General features: G+C 34.4%; 1 protein-coding gene across 3 annotated transcripts in view; it reads right to left on the reverse strand.

Annotated features, from left to right (window-relative positions):
* Window positions 1–8: 8 nt before the first annotated feature.
* The window catches only part of LOC123710230 (uncharacterized protein CG3556), a 59,232-nt gene continuing 32,544 nt past the window's right edge, over window positions 9–26,696 (reverse strand). For all 3 annotated transcript variants that reach the window (XM_045662001.1, XM_045662000.1, XM_045662003.1), the window contains 9 exons: window positions 12,044–12,116; window positions 11,204–11,397; window positions 9,232–9,329; window positions 5,875–6,122; window positions 4,895–5,055; window positions 3,357–3,573; window positions 2,553–2,700; window positions 1,900–2,111; window positions 9–1,599 (listed from right to left, as the gene is read on the reverse strand). In XM_045662001.1, coding sequence (XP_045517957.1) covers window positions 1,538–1,599; window positions 1,900–2,111; window positions 2,553–2,700; window positions 3,357–3,573; window positions 4,895–5,055; window positions 5,875–6,122; window positions 9,232–9,329; window positions 11,204–11,397; window positions 12,044–12,110 — 1,407 coding nt within the window. In that variant the 5' untranslated portion in view covers window positions 12,111–12,116 and the 3' untranslated portion in view covers window positions 9–1,537. The remainder of the gene's footprint in view (window positions 1,600–1,899; window positions 2,112–2,552; window positions 2,701–3,356; window positions 3,574–4,894; window positions 5,056–5,874; window positions 6,123–9,231; window positions 9,330–11,203; window positions 11,398–12,043; window positions 12,117–26,696) is intronic.

Below are 26,696 nucleotides of genomic sequence, written 5' to 3' on the forward strand. Positions count from 1 at the left end.
TATAAGTTTAATAATTTATTAAGAATCATTTAAAAGGTACAATAAAAATGTTACACTAATGTTAACATGAAGGGATTCAGTCTCCTAAAATGATTATAAAATTAGGACTTAAAATTAACTTATAGAATCAAAGATTACATAGTTTAATTTATTTTAAATGAATATTCTGGATTATAGAGCTAAATACTGATAAAATTAGTCTATCAGCGTTTCTACACGTTCACTATAAAGTAAGACAAGTAATGAGTGACGAGACATCATTAATACGTACTTTACAAAACATTTTCTTTTTTCGATATTATTTTAGTATTGTATGACTAATTTCTCTTTGGTGTTAAATTCTTTTATAATGTTTGAAATCGGTATAGATTTAACAGAGTAGGGTGCGTTTATATTAGCAGAGATTCAAGAGTATTTGTGAGTATACTTTTTATTACACAGTTCTGAACTAAAACGACATAATAAAGTTTTGTAATAGGGGCAACAAATTTTCTTGTATTCTACATGCTATTTCAAAGTGAAAAACATATCCCTACGAGTAATAACATGTAACAATTTAACAACTATTGAACGTTGATATGATCAGAGAGGTTTACTAATTTTTCAATCTTATGTCTATGTTTCAATATGTTCTAGAAATAGTCAACTAAATACTGTGGAATGTACAGTTCAAATATTAGAGAAATTGTTAATGTCGCCGTGAAGCGCCTGCGTTGCGCAACTCTACATTGAATTTGACAGGTGTCAACGTGAAATATGATGATGGCTGTCAAGTGTAATTTGACGTTCAAGCGTTCTACACTTTTTGTCACTAATTATTTCTACAAAGATCCCTATAAAATCACACCAATAACAGTTTTTTATGGAACAGTTTTTATTGTTGAACGAGGCTTCCAAAAACAATTCTATAATAAATGAAAATTTTCAAATTCACTTTAATTTTTACCTGAGTTCAAATTTGTGGTAGAGGTATATGACAATCAGTCTGTGTATGATAACAGGACAATTATTAGTTCATCAGTATTTTTAATTGCAATCTGACAAATAATAATCGACAAACAATATACGCGTTAATAAAATATTGTTTTTCATCCTGTTTCTTATCAAGTAATTTGAAAATCAACGTTTTCACTGATATATTAAATAAAATGAGGAAAAATCGGAAAATTACGACTTAGAAGACTTGGAGACTTAGAGTGCAGCGTGACGACATCGCCGTAGCGTTTAAGTTTTTTTTTGTAATTGGTGTGCTCTTTTAGTAGCGATTTTTTTCAAACATTCGTTATTTTCAAAGCTACATAACTGGCATAGATACGAAGTTAGCCAACTTTCAACTTGACGCTTACTTCACGGCGTACTTGCACTCTATTCGTAATTGTATTAAGTAAATCAAATACTAAACTATGACTACAGTAAATTGAGTAAAATTAACATTCTTTGGTATATTCTAAATATTTTGGAAGAATGTTACTACGAGTTTTAATACGCTATTTTCTAATGCTACAAGGTATCACTTCGATTTGGGAATCTTTACTTTTTACAACTTTTTATACCAGAATAAATAGTGTTCGCCGTCTTCAACCAGCAAATCGTCAACGCCTGAAAATAATAATAGTTAAGTTTCTTAAGCAAGTCTGTACGCTAACGACATATTCAGGACTTAATTATGACACTCATATGTCAAAAATATTTAGGAATTTAACTTAGATTCGACTTTAAATATCCATCTTAGCTTATCTTTAAATTACCTGAAATTTAATTTAAAAAAAAGTTGGTCTTATATATATTTAAGTATAAATTCTAATTACATATATATTCTATGTATATATAGAAAATTTATATTGTTAATTATACTACCTTGTTTTATTTTACATATATTATATATATATATAAACTAACCAACGGGGGCGACGAGCTGGTTTCCAGGTGGGCTGGCAGGGTCAGGCACTTCTGGGAGACGGTAGAGTAGCCAGTAGTGATATCCCATGGGCTCCTCCTTGTGACCAGCCAAGGTGTGGACGTAGTGACCATTTGGCCATTCGCTGGCCTCGAATTTGAATTTCGGGTCTTGCTCAGCCGCCATTTGCATCACGTGGTAGAATGATACGTTCCTAAAATATGGTATTTCCAAATAGATTACTCTTTAAAAAAATCATGATCATTTGTAAATGTAATAGGCAAGTAGGTGATCAGCCTTCTGACGCACGCCGTCGACTTTTTAGGTCTAAGGCAAGCCGGTTTTCCTCACGATGTTTTTCTTCACCGTTTGTGCGAATGTTAAATGTCCACATAGAAAGAAAATCCATTGGTGCACAGCCGTGGATCGAACATACGATCTCAGGGATGAGAGTCACACGCTGAAGCCACTAGGACAACACTGCATTGAATGACTCTTTATAATAATTAAAAGAGCAATGAATTCGTGTCTTAAGCGCGTCAATCCTGAGGACCTGAGTTCGAATCAAGTGGAAAAAAACGTGGCACTGGTATTAGATATAAAATGTGTTCTGTGAACAAATGCTTAATTGTAATACCCCTTTTAAATAACATACCTTGGAGCAACCATGTACAGGGTGTAATTTTCAGTGACATTTGTGCCTAACCACAGCGTGTATGTAAAAGAGACGTTGCGAGCGTCAGATTCGTTGCCGGCGTGTCCTGACTGATAAGCCACCTTCAAGTTTCCATCTCCTCCGTTCTCTGAAAAAAAAATTTTTTTTTCGAGCTAGTTAATTCGGTCAATGATTTATTATGACTTTCGTTGTGGGCTTACTCAACAACAGAACTATGATAGGCTGCGATTAGCATTTCTTAATAAAGTCCCATCTCGGTTTAACGACTTTCAGCGTGGACGTAGCAATCTCTTTGATTATCCATGTGAGGGATGTCCGATAACAGCGACTACTGAAAATTTTACTATGGCAGGTGTCGAGATAATAAGTCATCCGCTACACAAACCTGACCTGGCGCCCTGTGACTTTTATTTATACCCAAGTACTAAAGATAAAATTCGAGGTATTCGCTTTACGAGCTCTGAAGATGCGGTGAAAGCGTACGAAAGTGCCATAGAAGAGACTAAGGAAGAATGGGGCCACTGCTTTTCTCAGTGGTTCCATCGAATGCGACGATGTCTAGAGAGTAACGGAGATTACTTCGGAAAACAATAAAAGTATTGGCAACTTTCTACACTAAGCCGTTTTTCATTTTATAAACATTTTCAGTGTTACCTAAGTAGAAAAGAAAAGCTTTAATCATCGCAAAGGGAATATAACTTATAATAAAAAATATATAGCTTTACTAAGTAGTGTTTTAGAGAGAGGTCAGGTATTCAGTGAAAATATTATTAAAGAACATACCAAAAGGTTCATGACGGCTGTCCAAAAGCTTATCACTACAGTGCGGTGGCCGTACAGCAGCTAAAGACGCAGGTGTCAATGCTGCAACAGCTGCAGCGGTCTTCTCCACATCTCCCCAGCCTCCATCGGCTTCCTGACGCTCCAGGAGCCACTTCCGGGCTGCCGGTAGACTCCAATGCTGGTGAGCGCCTGGACCGCTGTCTGAGTCTTCAAGGGCCTGGAACGGCATTAAAATTTCTTAGTAATTTAACCCAAGTGCTTTCGTCTCTTTTTGAGAAATTGTATTTACGCTATGACGGAAAGAGATAGATAAGTGCAGTGCATTGGACTATTTCAGTTTTTATATATACTCGTAACTTTATAAACGCGACTTACAGAATCTCATTACTAGTTATCTGAAGATATCCAGGTGCGAATGGTGGAGATAGAATATAAATTTCTGGAATATATACACCGGGAATTCTTGTTCAACCAAGCAATGGTTTTGAATACTTGAAATGAATACTTATTTCAATTCAACTATTTTTAATACAGTTAACGTATGTATTCTTGATTATACAAAAAATCTATGTATGAATTTATATTTATTGTTATTACTATGTAGGTTAAGAATATTACATACAGTTGGTAAAATAATATTATATTATAAACCATCAAGTATATATAACTGTAATAAATGTGTATTATTATTACTCCTGGTTATATCCGTTTATCTTTTATTCCTTTGAACATTCTTAATAGTGTCATATAAATGAATGAATGAAGCTTTTATTCAAACAACGACGTGCTTACACCTAATAACTAATCTTATGATTTTTTTTGATATTTCTCATTATAATTAATCTACTGAATCTTAGGCCTTCTGTAGTCCATAGTGGACCTGCTATTTTTTTATTTTTCCCACCGGATCAATGATCTTCCACGGTTTATTTTGCCTTGTCTTGGATATCCTACAATATATTTAGTCCATTTACCTGTATTATCTCTTATCGTATGGCCCTCCCATAACCCTTTTACAGATAGTTCTTTTTGTTTTATTATTTCTTAGTGCGCGGCTGTAGCATCATCTTCTACCGCATTCAAAACGGAGAGCGTTCAGAGGAGTCGTTCAGATTAATAACAGATGCTGAGTTTCATCATCGGTCAAGGCTGAATATGAAATCTCGAGCGTTTTAATGTAGTTTTTGCCGCGCACCTCCCCTATGTGGATCCAGATACCTACTGTTGCCTATTCTAACCCCTTTAAGAAAAGAGCGCATTCGATTCGAGCGCTTCTTAAAAAGCCGGCAATGAATGCACTGGCACTAATATCACTTAACATCGGGTGAGCTTCCTGCCCGTTTGCCGCCTGTTATATATAAAAAAAGCATATATACTACATAATGTTAATATAATCTTGTTTATACCTACGTTTAATAGTGATTTATAAGTTCTACAAACAAACAAACAAATTTTAGACACTTATTATCACATTAAATTACACACAAATTACAAAAAAGAAGTTTATAGACAAAAATGTTCTTGTAAGTTAATCCTACTTGAATAGCAAGAGCTGTAGTGGTGAGTGAACCAAAGCTGCCGTCGGGATGTTGCTGACGAGCAAGACCGGCCATGGGGCGACGTACGAAGTGCAATAAACTACGGTGTCTATGGTCTTGAACCACGCAGCGAAGCGCCAGTATTACCATAGATATTGTGTCTGTGAAAATAAAATTATTAGTAATCTATATTTATAGTGTTACATTATTTCCCTGATTAAATGGGGACCTCCAATACTATGGACAAAATATGCCTCATAGGACAAATTCTTGGATGGTCTTCTAAGAACACGATCCTAAGATCCCACAGAAACGCGTATGACAGGAACTATCACCTATTTTATTTGTATTGATAAACTCTTGAAGTACTCTATAATAACTATAATAATTTGAACATTGTGTAAAGGGGTGGGTGGCAACATGAGCTAGACTAAGGTACGAATCTGACGCCACAGACAATCATGTGATTAAAAATACAGATAGTAATTAATGGAAAATATTATACAATTAAAACTTTAAAATATTTCACTATATAATTAACAAATTAATTTTGTTTAAAATTTAAATTTCGCCCTCTAGTAAAAGGTTAACAAATTATCTGTTTAAAGAACTTTTCTGTGATCAAGAACAATAGAGACTGGATATCAAAATTTATCGAAAACAATCTGAACACGATTTTGTTAACTTGGCGAATCGGCTTCATCCGCACCGTCTAACCATCTCTGAATCGCAACTTAATATAATATAAAATACATGTACTTATCTGCTGAATAGTATGGCTTTTAAGAACTCCATCCATAATTTTCTCCATTTATAATTGAATTTATTGTATATCTTTTTATTATCTCTGTATGTTGTATTTGCCTCTAAGTGCTTGTTACATAAAATATTATATTTAATGTTTCTGTTTCCAATGTATGCCGAACGTCAATAAATAAATAATTGTTTATCTTATCGTATCTTAGCCACAGTTAACATACCTAAGCTGTGATCAGCTGCAGCATTTGCAATATCCAGTAATCGACGAATATGGCGCCGGCGGACATGAGCTGCGGAAGAGCAGGCAGCAAGGGTGGCATACGCGAACTCCAGATCGTGGGGCGGTTCTCGATGAAGGAGCGCTGATACCAGGTCTCTGCCGTGGAACGACCGAGGGTCTTTGCAAAGCGCCCCCAGAGCTAAAGTGTAGGCAGCCAGACGTCCCAGTGGGGGTGGGGATTCATGGTGCCTGTAGAGTAGAGGAGTTTGATACAGTCACTCAGGGTAAGATTCTTAGATGAGACTTAACGCTAAGTATAACACTATAGAGGCAGACCCTACGCTTAATGGGATGATGACATCAAAAAAATCGCGAGTCCCGAATGGATCCAAATAGCTCGGGATAGAGAAAAATGGCAAGCCATGAGGCCTTTACCGGAGACGGTTCCTGATACAAGGTATCTTAAAAATATATATAAAGAAGAAATAAGTTAAGGCTTATAAAAAAATAACTCCCGTAAGTCAAAGCGTTTTCGGCGAAATTATACGCTTACTCGATTCTAAATCATGAGATATCATTCTTATTGCTCTTTCGTCTCTTTCTTACAGTTTGTGTTAACGCTGTGATAATAAGAGACAGATTTTTATTTGCTAAAACAGTGCAATTAGGCCGATTTATTTTTTATAAATACAAATATTAATGTACTAAGAAAAACACAAGACACTGTAAATCGAATAGAACTATAATTGAAGTACAAGACCCGACGGCAAAAACGGGAAAAAATATTTCCTTTTGAGAGCTTCCCCAAATTTAGTTGAAGGCACTGTTTCGAGATCGTTCTCAGGTTTGAGTTGAAAGCCTTTTTATGTTGTATAGTCTTAATATTGAGAAAGGCTGTAGGTTATAATATTTTCTTACTTCCTACTTCTTACATAATTATAAAAGACCATTGGTGCACAGCCGGAGTTCGAATCTACGACCTCAGGGATGAGAGTCGCACGCTGAAGCCACTACTCTTACTAAAATATACATGACAATTTTGGTAAACATAAATGTTACAAAACATAAAAATAAAACGACCATAAAAGTCTATATAAAAATTAAATACAAGGTAAAATAAAAATACCAGGATTACCAGCAATACAGCAGATAAGGTTCGATATAGGCAAGAATACTTTCTTTAAAATAGATCAGCCCACTACCGAATATATCCAGCTCCGAATAAGAACTGTTAATCCGTTATAATCGCGAAGCGTTCGAATGAGAGGTGCCTGAACTCCAAGGTAGCAGAGGAAATTTGGAAATTACTGCCGATTTAAAACCTTGGGAATTAATAAAAGACGACAATGTTAATGTCGTGTAAGAGGTTACTGTTCTGTATTTGACCACTAAACGATTTGTATAAGAACTGTATTTAGGTTCATAGGGGGCCCACAGTCCACACCTTGCACTCACACACAAAGTGACTTCTACAGAACGACACTACGACCGAATCAACGCAAGTGAATCCGCAGTAATTAAACAGTTACAAAATGACAGATCAAAGTCTCTTCGCAGTTTTTTTTAATTGCCTTCCAGCTAATTTGGACCTTATATTACGCATTGAGAGGCAAGAAGCAAACAATGGAAGAGCAATCTCATCTGACCTATATTTTTAATTTGCCCAGTGAAGCGGAAATCCCCCATCCTGGTTTTAATCAACATTATCGCATACTTGAATACCGGAGTGTGAATTAATTTTCATGTTTCAAAGTCATGAATTGATTTATTACTTATATGCGGTAAACATTTATGTTTCTTAATAGATTTCGTTTCTTGGTAAACAAGCTGGTGATCAGTTTTCTGACACTGTAGATTTTTGTGTCTTAACCGGTTCCCTCACGATGTTTTCCTTCACCATAGATAATTCTTTCATCATGACCTCAGACTATATTTTGTGATGGTAACCGTGAAATCGTTTGAGTTAATATGATATACTTGCCTTTTAGGAAAAAAAATATCACGAATCAGATACAAAGATTAGAAAGCGGTATTCAAAAAGATCTTTTAACTAAAGTACTCTTGTAAATTGATTTTACGCTGTGTTAAAAAGTGACATATTTATATTAAAATTTCGCAGTTGGAGTGACTTATTTTTTATGAATAACGGAGTTACTTTCTCGATTTCTTTTGTCAATGGTTCATTAATATGACCATTATTTATTGGTATTTTATGGCAGTAAAGTTTATTGTTACCTAATAGTGACTGTGTAAGCATTTTTGGACACTATTTGTATTCATCATTCATTGAGCAGTGTTGGCCTAGTGGCTTCAGCATGCGACGCTCATCCCTGAGGTCGTAGGTTCGACTGTGTACCAATGTATTTTCTTTCTATGTGCGCATTAAACATTAGCTCGAACGGTGAAGGAAAAGATCGTGAGGAAACCGGCTTGTCTTAGACCCAAAAAGTCGACGGCGTGCGTCAGGCACAGAAGACTGATCACCTACTTGCTTATTCGATTAACAAATGATCATGAAACAGATACAGAATCTGAGGCCCAGACCTAAAAAAGATTGTAGCACCATTGATTTTTTAAAATCTGTATTCATATATTTAGGAAATATATGTGAATAGGTCAGCCATGTAGGCTTTAACGTACGACTCTCATCCCTGAGGTCGTAGGTTCGATCCCCAGCTATGTACTAATGAACTTACTGTCTATCTGTTACTCGCTCGTAAGGTGAAAGAAAACATCGTGTTAAAACCGAAATGCCTCAAAAAAAATATAGTTGTCAGGCAAAAGCCGGATCACCTTGTCTAAGAAATAAAATCTAAGAAACAACATAGGGTTCTATTATTTAAATAACTGACGAGTCTTTAATACAAGTTATATAATCTTATTACATTACCTCTAATAGAGAATACGGCATAATGTTTGAATTCAAAGAGAGATTGCATTTGAAAGAAAACATTTTTTAACCGGATTTAAGCTATTTATATCATTATAAACTTATAATTATTTACATAATTTTAAATTTTCCGACGTTTCGCGTGCGATTTCTATCAATGTGTAAAATCTATGTTAACCAAAGACAATACTAGAGATTGCATTGTCATTTATTTCAAATGATAACAATGATATTTATAATTCGAAAGCTGCTGTTATGATATTGTGGTCTGTGGAGGAAGAATGGTGTTCTCCAACCTAAAGAGAGGATTCTCGGAGATCCACTGACTGGCCTGTAGTCTAGTCCCCCAGTCACTACTTAGCGCGTTTCAGGGTATGATGTAAGCGAGGTGATTGGGAAAAGTGCAGGTTCTAGGTGTCGCTACAATATCAATACTATTATGCGTTGTTAAAATCGTTAGACACTGACTTGGACATCATTAGTAAGATCTCAATTTCCATCTGCTTAGCCGACAGCTGCATCTCCATGCCTTGTTGTTCTATTTCCTTTCCAGTGTTATTTGCCAACTGTAATTAAAAATATAGTTATTATATTTCTCTTTTAATCTATTTCGTTAGATTTATCACAGTTGTAGTCTTCGTTATTTTGAGGGTATACGTCAAATAATTGTTTATTGAAGTTATACTTCTATTGGCCTTAGGGAAAAAGGATGAGAGTAAATTTTTACGATGCGCGCGCACACCGTCACCAAAAATCGACACCCGCACATCGTCACAAAACCCGACTCCCACACGCCGTCAGAAAAAACCGACACCCTGTAGTTAGCATCAACATTTTAAAATAAAAAATGTCAATTTTTTGAATTATGTAGAAATATTTTTTTTTGCGACATTTAAATAAACTTTATTTAACTAGATAATGGGTTATAATAAAAAAAAACTATTTTTAGTGTCGTTTTTTCTACACACTGTGATGGGAGCAACTATATGGATACTACCCAACTCGTTTATCAGAATGCTCAAACTGGACATAGGTGAGTTCTGGTCACGCATTCTCCGAAAAGGTGGGTTAAATGGTATGCCTGGGATATCTACAGGTTACACAATTGTTAGTAAATATGATTAACTAAGAGAAAATTCAGAATAACTAGGGTTTACAGTTCATTAATAAAAAAATCGCTACATCGATAGATTCTTTCACAAAAATAATGCTTAATTATTTTAATTAATAAATTACATTAATATGATTTCCGCAATAGAGACTATAAGTGTACACAATTACTTACGTTAAATATCTTTATTAGTATATTAGGTTAGGTTAAAGCTAGTCGTCTCAGTACTGAACATTTTTATTTTTATTTTTTATTACTATTTATTAAGATTTCCAAAGTCAAAGTCAAAAATCATTTATTCATATAGGTAACACAATGTACATTTATGAACGTCGATAAAAAGAAATATCCATTAAATGCTTCTTATTTTACATTTACTGCCAGTTCTCAAATCAAGGGCGTAGAACGGAAGAGAAGAACTGGCAATAAACTCTCCGCCACTCTTTTTAATCGCCAAGGTTTTTTTGTATTACACAACGTTTGTTAGGAGCTGCAACCATAACACCATGTTCCACATGAGATCAGCAGGAGGCATGGTGAAATAGGAGCACGCACTTACATCCTCGTGGGAACAACACGCAAATACATAGTCAAAAATAACTAACATCACCGCATACACGAATTCAAGTCAGTAAGTCACTTCCAATAACTTCATCCAAAGCTTTTGCGTAAATTACCTATATGTGGTTCGATATTCAAAACGATGGAGCCTCAGGGGAAACCCCAACAATAACTCTATACAAAATTATCTAGCTGAAGATTTGTTTGAGCGCCGTCTGGAAATATTTAGTTGGAATTGAAAAATTATCCATATAACCCTTCAATAAATAACTATTATTATATTATTCTTTTGGTGTCTCTCCATCGTTGGATAGCGGATAGTTTTATGAAGCGTGTAGACATAGACATGACATTTATTACTAACAAAACAAACAAAATAAAAATAATCAAAGAAAATAATAATAATTAAAAAATAAGAGATATTACTTTTTTTACACAAGGTACATTTTAAGGGTGTGATGCGTGGGTGCTGTTCTTGTAATTTGCTATTATGCTAAGGAGCAGACTGTTCCACAGCGCTGGTCATTCTGCCAGTGACAACAGCAGCTAGTTTGCGCCACAGTCGCAAAAAAGAATAAGAATATAATAATACCATTACTTAGTAGAATAATAATAGTAGTAAAATTCAGCAGTGTAAGTAATGATGTCTTGAAGCGTGTCTTGTCCCGTGGCAGATGCAGCAACTTTTCCGGACTCGCAATACTCGTCACCCTAACGTTACGCAAGCATGACTTTACCTTTTATAATAATGAACACTTGAAAGCATACCTGTAAAGTGAGCATGACGTGGTGGGTATCGTTTGCCCAACCCCAATCAGGTTGGCGATGTTGGAGGAGATACTGCAGAGCCTTCTGGATAGCCTGTCCCTCGTTTAACGGTTCCGTCACCCAGACTACAGTGCTTGATGGTATCGTGGTAGTACTTGGGGCTTTGGTTGTTACCGTCGTTGGTGCATCTGTCTCTGGGATGATAATATAATAATAGGTAATAGTTTCGCCATAAATGTATGGAATACAGAAAATCATATTCTAGCGATTTCAAGCGGAGTTATGCCCATTTTAAAACATTTTATTTTTTTGTGTATATTTCTTTACTCAAATATTTTTTTATTTCCTTATGAAGAGGATATTCATGTAAACTAATAAAAAATAGGTTCTGATGGCATTCTATTGTTTTATTCATTCAATAAACAATAATGATTGGCATTGTTCTATTTTTGCAGATAAAATCTTTCCACGATAAATGCGACGGATTGCTAATAAAGTTGACTCCTATAACTTTTTAGGAAAATGTTGAGATTTTCAAAACAAACTTACTTTTTACGGACTTTAGCGTTTGAAAAGTTCAAAAAGAAGTTACTTTTAGGATCCGAAAAATAAGATTCAAAGCATTTTCCTATATAAGCTTTAGAATGTCTTAATCTCTAGTAGGTATAACGTTGCTGAAACATTGATTATTTTCAGTTATACAATATAAAACATGAGAGAAAAAAATTTAAGTGAAATATGATAAAAAAAAACTCTTACAAAAAGGAATGTGTGAAATATGTATTGGGGTAGGAACAGCTAATTGCTTTTTTTCTATTATTCAAGCAGAATTTAACTTACCAGATTGTGCCTTTCCAGGAGCAGCCAGAAGTAGCACACCTAACGCTAACACGACGCAGGGCAACATGGTGACCTGTAAAAATATACATTAATTACAATTTTTTTAGACGCCATAACAATTTAAATGATTCAAAGCCTTTTCCCGCGAAAATACTAATTTTAGGGTCCTTGTCCTAGGCGGGCAACGTACTCGCGAGCCCATTGAGAGTAATTTTAGTACTGGGGGTTTAGTCAAGTTTTAAAATACTATATGTGAAGATTTATAATTGGCCCACATTATTATATATATATATATATACATCTATTTCTGTATTGTGCTGTTAATCTTAATAAATAAATAAGATGCCATATTTGTATGAAAATGACAGTTCGTGTTGACAAATTTTCATACAAATTTAGTTTTCGACTTTCAACATACACTACTGTTAAGTCATCTTGACTAACCCCGTGATAAACTTAATACCAAGGAAACGTCAAGATTTTTTTTAACAAAACATGACAGTTAGTGTCATATCATCATATGTCAGCCATGTATGACATACTTATGATATTTTTTAGTAATTGTCATTATCAAAATATGATAAAAGAATCTTCTTCTTATTCTTAGAAATAAAATATAATCATAGACACTGACTACCAGACGACAATGTCGATTTTTCTAAGCCTGCATTTTCCTTAAAGACCTAACCAATCTCTTTCCGAGCTATTTGCAGTACAATTTATCTCTTTGAAAGAGCTTTTTCAACAGACGATTCTCAGGTGAATAACTGAATAAAAATGCCTCGAAGGAAATACTTCTTCAATATCAGATTGAAGGCGTCATATTTTGCGATTTTTCCGTGTTATGGAAATTCTTGTACGATTTGAAAAGGAATCCGAAAAAAATCTGATAATTTGTTAAGAGTCCTGAATATTTTTACAAATATTAAAAAGCCCAGTTTTTTACAAAATATACTTATATATGTATTTTGTTGTTTCTATATTATCAATGATAAATTTCTTTCTATAACTCAATTTTCTTTTTGGTCTTTTGATTAGGTAACTTTTTAAAATCTAAAAATCCTTTGTTATACAAAGAAATTCTAATCCATCAAAATAGTGTATCAAATTGTAAAGTTTTCAGTTCTTTATAATATATCACGATGTTAATTGAACGATGAATCTTTAGAATTTTCTAATCAAACATTATAATTAAGCTAATACGTTCCGTATGATATTTCTTTTACTTTGACAAATCATAATTTTATTTAAGGCATAAATATAGAAAGGCGATTAAAAATTAATTAATATAAAAACTAGGCGGCCTGAAGGCGAGTTAGAGCGTGTTTAATTCAGGGTTTCACGGGCGAGCACCGGCAGGCCCTTCAATTAGTGCAGCAGACGGAAAATTAGCTCCACGCTGTTAGTCACTGCTGCTGGCCTTAGAAGTGTGTACACGAGCGGGTACAGTGCGGATATCGGAGCGCTTCATACAATGGCCTATTTGACAAGATATACATATAGTATTGTCTTTTGTTAACATAGCTTTTACACATTAAGAAACCCTTTTTAAACGGATTGAAGCTATGTAATATTATTATAAAGTTATAATTATTTTACATAATTTTAAATTAAAAATTTTCCGAAATTTCGCGTGCTTTACAGCGTGTGTGGGTACGGTGACTGAAGACAAAAGGTGTTGAATGTCAAAAGTATTACAGGTGTAGAGTAAGTTGTGTTATCTGTATTTATGTCCCCGGAGTCCTAGATCGGAGCCCTAGTCCTAGAACCTATCCGAATTGTTATTTTAAATTCTTTAAAGTATTGGTATTAAAATTCAAATTAATCAATCTTAATTATGAGAAATCGAATCGCTTCTTCAAGATGGCGCACTCGACGTATCACTAGTTCCTAATACATAACATTGGTCTGTACACGAACTTTAAGTTTTTAATTATCATTCTTAAATTACAGAAATTAGGATATGTATCTATACTTAATATAATATTATAAAATCATTCTTTGACGAAATTAAACTTGAAGAAAGTATTATCAACATATAGGCGAACAGATTATTAACAAGGATGATATGTCATTCGATAATCTGTTACTATTTGTGTCACGTGACTTACGTATAAAAAACAAAATTTTAATAATGGTTTGTTAGAATAATGTTTATTTACAAGTTAACTAACAACTAACACTTCATAACATTTTTATAGCCTTTAAAAAACATAATTGCACAGCAAAACACTTTTACTGATCGTGGGTACTTTCAATCACAGACGCTACACGATATATTGTACCGTTTGACTAATTTAAGGTTTTCGGGCCAAATATAAAATAAAAAGGAAGTCGTATAAATTAATTAATTATTTTATGAATCTGGACAAATCCATGTCCATCCAAGGAGTTTCAGAAAAATAATCTATTTATGAGTTCGCGAATAAATAACCTTAAACATTATTTGTTTTAATTGTGTATCACAAATTCATTTACAATCTCATTTATGTGTTTCGTTAAAAAACATGAACGACACTTTGATATCATGAATAATAATTAATTTGAATGTTTACTCTTTGAAATGTATGTTTTTTACCTATGAAGAAAGCCTTAACTTAAGCTATAACAACAGATTAACAAGGTAAAACCATAGATTACATATATTTTACTTTTTTTTTAAATGACAGTAACAAATATATAGCTAAAGATTATGTTAATTGAATTAAGCCAGCTTTGTCTGTGGTCTGTAATAAAATAATACGCGGTATTCAATTGCACAAGGAAGTAATGTAGACTTATAGCGTAGACATAAATACACATATTAAACTTTTGACACCAATAGAGTGCTCTAACTGTGTATGAACGAATTGTTCTGCTTATTTCCTTACTAAATCTATATTTTATAATAAAGTTTGAATAAACTTGGCATACATCTGGTGCATAGTGACTGTCTTGAGACCCTTAAAAACACGTCTTGTTTTATTTATTTTAATAGCAAAACATAAGCTTTCATTGTTTTATCTATTGACAACTTTACGGTCAACCGAAGGCAGATACGTTTAGACTAGAGTGCTTGTATGCGACGGACGTGTGATAGATCAGGTTTTTTTTACATTAAATACACCTCTAACCGTGAAGACTATATTATTTAAACCAATAAAATAAATTTGTAGCGACATCTGCGCTTATCTAAGAATAAGAATCTGAATAAGTCAACCCAATCTATAAAGGACCATAAAGGTTATTACCGCTTTTAGATTACATTACTTCAGCTTCAGAAAATGTAAGATTTAAACTACATATTTAGACTATGATTTGGTTTGGTCAAAGTACCAAGTCATTGTTCAGAACCGCGAATTATGAATAAATATTTATTAAAAATATTTAAAAAAAAGTAGGCATCATGACCTTCGAAAGAAGATAGCGCTATAGAGATAAGAATTAAAGAAGAACATTCATACCAAAGAATTTTTGCTCGTAAATATAACCATGATAACATGCCAGGTGTGATAATAATATTAAAATATTCAATAGTTACTTCTTTATTTGTAATAAAGCCTAAGATGTACCAGCCATTAGGCGCTGTGAACCTATAATTAATCTGTCAATAAGCCGCTCATAAGCGGAGCTCGCTCTCCATATCTCCAGTATATAGGGGACGATTGTTGCGGTAAAAATGTAAATAGCTATCTTCCCTCGACACACTAATGCATATTTTACATACACCGATAAGCATATTTGCATGTGTTATACGCGTTATAGCCATGAATATTTGATGTTTCGAAATTGAGCTCGCTATCACGTTTAACGGGCCTTTTGTGAAAAAATTTGATGTATGAGTGCTTATATATTCGATTATGGAGGGTTAGAACATCTACCTTCTGTTGCTCTGCTATGTTATGGAAATATATTTATACACATATATGCCAATTAATTTAAATTGAATTCGATTTAGGTAACACAATCTACACTTATGAACGTCAATAAATAAATAGATATTAAATGCTTTAAATTTTACATTTACTGTCAGTACTTTAATCAAGGCCGAAGAACGGACGAAAGGAACTAGACAATAAACTCACTGCCACTCTTTTTAATCGCCATGTTTTGTTTACAAAACGTTTGGAAGGAGCTGCAACCATTAAATCATACATTCCACATGACATGTTAAGTAACATGTCCTCTATCAGTAGTAGGCATGGTGAAATAGGAGCACACACTTACTTTCTCGTGGGAACGACACGCAAATCCTTAGTCGAAATAACTAACATCACCGCATACACGAATTCCAAGTCCGCCCAGTCACCACAAGTAGCACCCGTTTAGGAATGTAAAAAAAATACGCTAAAACCTTTTAGGTTTAAGCCTAAGATTTCTGCCTCAGTTATCTGATTATTTGTGTTTTCATAATCAACGAGCACATTAAATGTGCACATACAAAGTCCATTGCTCAGCTGCGGATCGAATTCTGAATGTCGCATGTCACTAGGCCAGCACTGTTTAAAAAAACTAAAAGTAACAATATATATATAAACAGTAGACCAATACTGTGTCCTGAGACATGTAGGGCTCTTTTAGCTCTGTTTACTTATTTCTATCTCAGGAAACTCCTGCCTATATAGCCCCTGTGGTTTCCAATTGTGTATCACCTGACGCTTATGTTTCCATCTCGTGGCTATCCCATCCTACTCCATGGTGATTCGTGACCATTTCTCACGACTTACTCTAGTCAAGTTTTTAATAGGGAGGCCCAAAACGGGCAGTCATCGTACCCATCTCAGTGGGTGCGTTGTCGGCTTTTCAGGAAGTACTCTTTTTTTGTGCTCGACCATCGTCATTTTAGTCGTTTTCACAAATGTAGAATTTGTATATGCTTATTAAACTACATGTAAAGAAGACCTTGAAGTACTAGGAACAACAATTACTTATATGTCTATATTTGTTATATCACATACTGTAGTCAGGTCACGTCTTCATATAAAAATATTCGATCCTCGAGGGACACGAGTGGCTCGGTTTTGACTGACCTTTGTAACCTCAGCGTATTGGATTTTTATACCAAATTATTCATTCTCTTCAAAGGCGATAGTATGTTTTTATATAACAGGGGCAGTAGGCTCATCTTTAGTTAAGTGAGCAACTCCTCTGAACAACCTTTGCTCACTTCCTCTCAGTAATTAGTTATATTTTGTACATAATTACTACATGACCTGACAAACGTTTTGACATATTTCTAGTGAATATTTGGCAGTTAATAATACCATTGAGTTCTACATAATCAAGATTACATTAAGTCCATGTCATTGTTGTGAAGTTTTTTACACGAGCTCAGACGGAGTGAAGGCCTCCTCTAAATTCCTCCACTCGTCTCTCATTCTCGCCACAATTTTCCAATTGTTTATGTGGTGGAAGTGGTTGTGGTATTATAACTATTAAAAATGGAGGTTTGTCAAAGGAAAATATTATATTATGTCCTTACATATGAAATTGACGTATTTCGTACTGGCTACTTTAATCACGATGTTCTCCTCTTTGGTAAGGAATTCCAAATTCAAATTTGGACAGCTATTTACTCATGTATTTGTGCTTCGATGACCGTCATTTATTTGTTTTTTCTTCTGATTTTTTCTGTTTGCGTCACTTATTTTACAAAATGGAAAACTTAAAGTATCGCATTATTTACGAGTACAAGTTCCGCCGTGGCACTAGTGCTGCGGAAACGACTCGAAGGGTGAATGATGTGTATGGCGGTCATGTAGCAAAAGAAAACACAGTTCGTTTTTGGTTCCAACGTTTTCGTTCTGGAAATTTCGACCTGCAGAACAAGCCCCGTGGACGGCCTGAGACCCAAGTTGAAAATGAAGTATTGAAGGCTATTGTGGAAGCGGATCCATCGCAAACCACGTCCGAGTTAACTGCAGGCTGCGGTGTTAGTGATAAAACTGTTTTAATTCACTTGAAGCAAATTGGGAAGATTAAAAAGCTTGAAAGGTACCTCACGAATTGACTGAAGCAAACCGGCAAACCCGCGTCGAGTGCTGCGTTACATTACATAACCGGCACAATAAAGAAGGTATTTTAAACCGAATCATTACCTGTGATGAAAAATGGATTCTTTACGATAATCGGAAGCGCTCAGCGCAATGGTTGGATCCTGTCCAGCCAGCAAAATGCCCAAGCGAAAATTAACCCCAAAAAGTTACTTGTAAGCGTTTGATGGACTAGTGCCGGTATTGTTCATTGCAGTTTTCTCAAATCTGGCCAGACTATTACGGCTGATGTCTATTGTCAACAATTACAAACCATGATGGAAAAGCTAGCGGCTAAACAACCTAGGCTGGTCAATCGCTCCACGCCACTGCTACTTCACGTCTAATAAAAATCCAAATAAAATGTATTTATTTTTTTCATACAATGGCAAAGTTTTCATTATTGAACGGTTCTGATTGGTAATATCTTAAAATATGGGTGGGCCTACCTTCCACATAGTGGTGGTGCGTGGCAAAAACTGCCTTAGAATACGCTCAGTTGTGGAACGACGGGCGTCGAAGTGATACGAAAGTACTCATTTCTCTATCGTATCTGTTTTATGATCGTTTGTCAATCTAATATGCAAGATGATCCTTCTGAGCCGGACACACGCCGTTGAATTTTTGGTTCCAAGGCAAGGTCGTGTCGTCACGATGTTTTCCTTTATCGTACGAGTATTAAATGCGCACGTAGAATCAATCTTCATCCCAGCCGGTCATCGAACCTACGACTTCGGAGACGAGAGTCGCACGCTGAAGCCGAGTAGAGATATTATTCGAGTCCTACTGAATATGCAGAGATGTATGAGATCGCAATTAGCACCGATTAACCAAATTCAGGACGTAATGCACTGTATAGCGTGTTCACGATATAAATTGGGCCGCGGGGGTATAATCGACTGGCAGGTAATTGCGAACTAGTCTAATTTGGCGCGCAATCCCGCAGCTTCAGGTTAATTATACGAATGATATGTGTATATTAACAATTAAAATAATATCATACATTTTAAACTATCAAGAGCGTATCAATTCGTAAAAGGTCTTAACATCACGCTTCCGATTTTCCGCTTGTAGTATAAAAAAATACTTTAGTACTATTACTAGTTACTAAGATCGATTTCCATTTTTGAGATTTTGATCTATATTAGTTTTTTAACTTTAAATGGGTTAAATTTAAATATGATTATCAGAGTTTACCTATAACAAAAAATTAAAGACTTTCTTTAGGAGACCCGGCGGAACTTAGTAGCGCCTAACAGTCAATTATAGTCGTGTTACAGATTAGCTGAACTTATATGATTTTATAATAGGTAAGAAAAACATATTACGAAAAAAGCACGGGATGAATGATGTACTTATATAGTTGTAAAATGATTTGTCATCTGTCATTTAAACCGCGTCATGTTACCCATAGATTAATACGTGTAACTGATTGTCCATAGTTACACGGTCTATAAATTGCACAGTATTGGCGCGACGCCAAGACACGCTAATATGAATCATCAAAGTCATTGCTGGTTATTGGAGTCATAAATTTACAGCCATAAACGAACTGGGTGAGAGTGCAAAACCAAAGACAAAATGTTGCATAATCTGGTCATACGTGTTTGAATAGTGCTTATTTATTTACAAAAGCTTACCAACGCTCGGCACAATGATATATTTGTACAAGAAAAATAAATTACAATATTGAAGCACTTAGAGGCAAACAGGATACACGAAGAGATGAATAAATATAAACCAAAAATTAAATTTGAAATATTGATTTTAAAGAGTGAGGCTCTCCTCACACTTTGAAATCAATTATTATTTCGTTTGTATAATTTACGAATCGATTTATTTTTCTTTCTTTGCCTATCACATTAAATCTTGTATATTTATTTCTTATGTACCAATGTTGATGTGCCGTGCATTGGCAAGCTTTTGTAAATAAAAGTTTATAATTGGTTCTCTGGTGGGTTGTAAGACCCAACTAAATGGTTACATGTCTCTCGTGGCATATTATTTTCTAAGAAATGACCCTGTGAAGGCTTAAATGAATTTCTTAAAGCAAACACACGCAGTAATTCCCTAGGCAGTCATATGCCTGGGACTTTTAGGTAGAATGCCTAGAACGACCCCTGAAGGTTACAAAGTTCCCTTTAAACCGACTCTAAAAATCCGAAAGAAGGTTGTGATTTTATATTAAAATTTTGGTATAGGATTGAATTAAGGCTGTATGACCCTCATCTACACGCCCCGTATAACGTTTTCAGTATATCATAAGGCACGAAAAGAAATCTCGATCCGATCAATCAAAACCCAAATAAAACGGGGACAAGGAATACTCAATTGATCACAATTCATCTTTCCCTAATTTAATTCTATATGTGTCGGACAATAGACCTCAAATTGAAGCGATTTGATTCGATTTCTTAGTTTTTTTTCGTCCCGCATTTGTTTTTTAACGTCAGGAAATGTAAAGCCCTAATGTCCCCGCCAAACGCGAATACCGCACCGTGACTCCTTCCATGCACAAATCTACAAAACAGTTTCTTAGGGCAGAAGTATGAAAATGTACAGCGTCGCTGACTCGGCTGTCGTTTCTTTTCTGGCGGGGCATCTGAATAGTTTTTATGCTGACGCATTATCCTTCTGAGTCATGCCTCACAAAAAGCCTTGAAGGCATTCCAGGGATCGTCGGTTTCAGCTTCCACCATTAATTGAATAATTAGTGGAAGCGACAGATTGGCAACAATACTATCAGCAAAGACCAAACGAACCCACTACTACTACCCCTAATTTTATGTTAGTTATAAGCTCATGTTTTAAATAATTAAAGTAAGTTAACTTAATGTCTAATAAATGTCTAACTTTATTTGAACATCCGAACTTAACTCACGTCATACTTGTAATAATAACTTCTTTATTTAAGATTTTATCCATATGTAGTTTTAGAGAAAGTAACAATTCAGTCTTAGTAGCTTAGTAAACAAAACAAAAATCTGCTTTAGTGGGGACCGCATACCAAAGTTTTAAGTGCGTGTTCCTTACAATCAACACATTCAACATACCATTAGTGTTATGCCTAATCAAGTTTGCCTTTTTTCGAATGATGGCATTAATACCGTCAGTTCAGAACCCGTAAACACCTGACGCTCTGCAGAATCTTTCATTGATTAACCAATATTGATGTTTTCGATTCTTCTTTATTGAAGAATGTTGCTTGGCCAAGAACAATGTTGCTTGGCTGGGAACGGTATTTGTAGTCACTATTACATTGTATGTTTCGTGAGTAAGGTAAATTGCCTGAAATATAACGATGTTTGTTAAAGGTCGCGAATGGGGCGAAACTGTAGGCCGAGGCTAATAAGTAATAATGAAACGCTAACAAAAATGACACATTTAATTGTGTCAATGTTTTATCGTAATTTTTAGCTAATATTAAATTTTTAGGGTTTATTAAGTTTTATTTATCAACAGAGATATATATATGTTAATGATAATGTATATTATATTTTAGGTGGAGTTTAATGTTTGCGTATCTCGGATAATGCTTTAATGAATATTAAGTACATCCAAAAGTGATTTATAGGACGCTCTGGTATAAACTCATTTGGGATTATTAAGTTTAAATTTAATTTAGAAATATGGAATTGGGATAAAGATTAAATTCGCAATTCAATTTAAGATCGTCTATATTAGCGTAATGCGATAAAAAGAAACATTATTTTTATTAAAAGACTTCTCAATCATCTTCAGCTTTAACTACTTTTTTAAAAACTAAATTTTCACTAACCATTTGAAACTTTATACATTTACTAACAGTCTTAAGCGACTTCTTCTCAACCTGTCCTATGCTGAAAGGAAAGTATTCTTCTTGTGCAACAGTTGTTTAATTATAAAATTGTACGTGTGTATTTATGAATTTATGCAGTACCTATATAATAATGAATATGTCTAATGGACGAAACTTTTAGCAATTTCTATTATAAGTTTACATTTTTTCTTATGTATAAAATTGTTTTTTTCTTTTCACAAACGAAATAATGTTTAATATTCGACGTGATATTATTTATTATACAATGAAGAGATTTTGTCTATTCTCTTGTGTACAGTTCATTACATTTTCCATGTAAAAAAACTTGGTAATTAAAGAGAGTGGCGGAGTCTTGCCAGGTCAGCAACCGTAATTTAGGAATAAATGTGTTTTGTTAGACCTTGTGTTATTATTATTGCTTAAACGAATTAACATGTAATAACTTTTTTACAGTCAGACAGCGTCTTTTTAACACAGCTTGGACTACATTCTAACAAATTAGAATACAAAAAAAACTTAGCGGGGTTTGCGCGTATTAACCCTTGGTTTTAAAATTATTTAAAATCCTTTTTTCTTGTTTTCAGAGTTATCCATCATAAGTTATTGCGTAGTTCCTATTTGCTTTACAGTGTGTAGATTGAATACTTTACTCTTACAGCCGGAGTTCCACCACCTCCCATAAAGCATTTTATTTGGTCTTCAAAACCGCGTGTAAAAATCAAAGCACACAGAGTATACAACAACACAAAGAATATTGCAACTGGCAGGAAAGGTGAAAAAGGAGTCTAACCTAACAGGAAATTGCACTATGGCAATAAATGCGATTGAACTTCCTATTATTCTTATTGAGACGTCAGACTGTACTGTTATAACAATATAAATAGATGACTTTCAATTATTTTTGTTTTATAAAAATACGAAAAGACGTCATATCTTTTACATTACAAGCGAGTTATAGATAAAGATGTAGAAATATGTGCTGAGCTTGTGAGAAGTCTAAATCCAGTGGCGCTACAATCTTTTAAGGCTTAAAATTTCTGTATCTGTTTCGTAATTGTATGTTTATTCTAATAAGCTTTCCGTGCCTGACAAACGCCATAGACTTTTTGGTATACAGCCCGTTTCGTTACGATGTCTTCCTTCACCGTACGAGTGAGTGTAAAGGGCGCACATACTACTCGCGAATGAGACAACTATATAATAATTAATTTAAAACGTGTTTCTCTTTTTATTCATGCCAAATCATTTGTTTTTCCAAGTGCAGTACTGGCCACTTATAATTGGGTAATAAAATCTAAAAAGCTCACATTAATTTTTCATTTATTTCGCTTTAGTTTTTATTATCCACGTAGTATAACAAACTGGTATGTATAACATATTATCAAGTTTTAATCTAAGAAATTTAAAGTAATCCATAATATTATCTCTAATAATACTTGCGTCTGAAAACGACTATCGCCAGTCGCCACGTTACATTTTATACAACCTACAATTGAATTTGTAATAACTAACATTTTTATTGTAACCCTGTTAACTTAATGAACTGTTTTAGGAATTAGATTTTATTTAATTTTGACGTGTTTTCTGCGTCTGTCACCTCTGCGATCTTGAGTTCAAATCACGGTTACTAATTAATACTTTGCACTAGATTACCACTAGGTCGTAAAAATATTGTGAGGAACACGACATAGAGATTTAGACCTAAAAGTCGAAGACATGGATTAGGCGCAAATGGCTGAAGACTTACTTGTTTAAATGATTACGAAACATATTCAGAAATCTGACACCTAGAGATTGTAGCGCCACTGGTTGATTAATCAAACAAATAATTTTATTTGTTTTTTGCTATACAATTGACAGAACTATAAAAAATTGAATTGGGTGGAAACTGGAGGGATCCAAGTCACATTGCCAAGCAAGGGCTTGACTGGAATTCCTAAAGAAAAAAGAAACAGTAACATAGTTTCTAGAATAACCTGGAGAGAAATTAAAAGAACTACCCAAGACAATCGGGTTGGTGTTCTAATCTGTATCCTCTAGTCCACCTGGGGGAATTAAACTCAAGTATAACAAGTAAATCGAATATAACAGCGAAATTCATTTTTAATGCTAGACGAGCTGAAATTGTATCTTTAAAGAAATGGTAGAAGCGGTGAAGTAATAGAAAAGTTTTGAATCGCGACGCCGTAATTTAGAGTTTATTCAAAGATACGAAGTTATCTTGAGAAATTGTTTTAAAGTTTTAAATATTCTCTTAAATTAATTGAACGTCGAGTTCTTGACTATGTTGTCTAAGTATTTCTGTATTTTAGTGTGACGTAAATAATTATTATAAAATTACTCAAAAAAATATTTCCCCTGTGCTAGCTTATCCAATAAAAAGGCTAAGGCCTCTAGCAATTATTAAAAGTATTGCAATTTACTTTTTATTAAAATATAGATTTATATTGGAATACTTACGTGATAAAGCAATATTTGCCATAAATAACTTTACCAATACCTTAAAGTCCATTTCTAATCGTGAAAAAAAATAGCTTTACTTAACCTAACTTTAGTTAAGTTACATATAAATATTTTAGTTAATAATTAGGAGCTTGAACAGAATGTAAACAATCATCGTACACTCGAAGCGAATATCGAGATTTGAGCCCTGAGTTTTGAGTTTTTAACACACTCATCAATTGTATTTTAATATTATCGTTTCCGATTTTCGATTTAGATTTGTAAGCCGTAAGCCAAGTTAGTTTTTGTTGAAATCCCACTACTCGTAAATGTATGCTAGTTATAAGCTCGTAGCAGTCAGTTGTTACCGAGCTTCAAAAAAGTGTTTTATATATCCATACAAAAACAGTCACGTAACTTAATACAAGGTTCTTTCAGAATTTCATAATGTTGTTAAAATTAAAATTTTGGAAAAAAGGTTACCTAACAAAGGAATGTTCTAAAAGTTAGCACACTTAGTCCATTCATAACGCTTGAAAAAAGTGAAAAATCCTTCTCCGTGCGCTAAAAATGTCGAACAATGCTGCACATAGGAAGCAAGAACAAAGCTCTTTGCCTGCATTTGTACTGTATCGTTGCACTCGACATAGATTCTAAACTCTTTTGATATGCAAATCATACATATGTATGTTACAGAAATCGTTAGAATTGTCAAAGTGATAGCTTTTGACTATTGACTTGCTCCGCGCATATTTAATATAAAATATAATATGAGGAGTAATGAAGCGTGATTTTCGACACATAATTGTTTTATTATAAAGTATTACAAATCATATTATTAAATTGTAATGATATCGGTTGAAAAACTATTTTTAATATTAGCAGTTGCAGAGCAGTATTGGCTTATGTGTATGAGCTACATACCAGAAGTCGTAGGTTCGATCCCCAGCTATGCACCAATGGACTTTCTATGTGCGCATTTAACATTTGCTCGAACGGTGAAGGAAAATCTCGTGAGGAAATCGGCTTGCCTTAGACCCAACAAGTTGACGGCGTTTGTCAGGCACAGAAGGCTGATCACTTACTTGCCTATTCGATTAACAAATGATCATGAAACAGATACAGAAATCTGGGGCCCAGACCTAAAAAGGTTGTAGGAAAACTAAACTTATTAAAAGAACGGACTAAGCCACGCCCACAGAATTAATAAAGGATCGGAAAAGTTCTTAGCATCCGAAAGAGCTTAAACGGCTACATGATTCTGATAGCTATTCTAAAATCAGTTTTTTGTGTTTATTCAACTTATGAGCTAGAAACTACAATGAAAGAATAAGACGAAACGTTACGTTCAACTATGATTGAGCGGACGCAATGGCATGACGTACTTGTGTGTGTGTGTCAGTATACGCTTAACAAAGCTTACAGTAAAATCTTATAGTTGCCATATAGACCCGATACTATTGTGTCATTATTCTAGTGGATTACTAGGCTGTGTGGGGTGACTCGTATTGTTTTAATGATTTGATAACAAGAATACGAGTGCTCGCGTCAAGAGTGTATGATGAGTTCCATGTATCTACGAGGTCTAAATCGTTATGTATTTTTGAAGGGTTATCCGTTTGACCTGTATCTAGGTATTGGATAATAATTGAAATGATTTCATAATATATTTAAATAACGTGAAAATGTAGTGATAAAATAAAATATATGACTATATTGATATGTCACATAATGTAATGTAATTTCTATGTAAAATTGCTTTTAAGACAAATTTGCACGCCATTATGTGTGGCAGAATATGCAATATTTAGATTGTGCCACCGTCTGTTCAGTAATGAATTTTGGAGATAGGCAGAAGTCTTCGCCGTGGATGCCCTGGGAGAAGAGAATCAACCCCGCGTCACCATTGCCGAAGGGTACATGGAACCCGAGGTGTGTTTAGTGGGTACAGTCACCAGGCTCGCTGAGCAAAAGAGCCTGTTGCCTACCTTAATTTAAGTTTCATCGACACACCTGAAGGGGACACATTCACATCTAGTTAAATCATGTAGACAGGGTTTTGACGTCAATTTTTTTTAAACGTTTATTCTCTGAAACAAATTAACTGAGTTGCGGTGTTGTCTATGTCCCATTGGAGATTTATTTATCGAGAGAGAGATTTTTAAAATAAAATGTGGCAATTCTAATGTGGCAGGCAGTTACAAACAAACAGCATTCGTAGAAAAATGTAAATGTAAATAATTTTGGCACATACTCTTTTATAATCAAATCTTTGTTTTAAGTATTATTTTAACATCCGTTACTTATGACATGTACGAATTACCGATTCGCATTTGAAGTATTATGATTCTTCCATTGATTCAGAGGTCTTTCCAGGAGCAATATGTAAGATCAAATCGAA

Source organism: Pieris brassicae, chromosome 5 (assembly GCF_905147105.1).
Source record: "Pieris brassicae chromosome 5, ilPieBrab1.1, whole genome shotgun sequence".
NCBI classification, from domain to species: Eukaryota; Metazoa; Arthropoda; class Insecta; order Lepidoptera; family Pieridae; genus Pieris; species Pieris brassicae.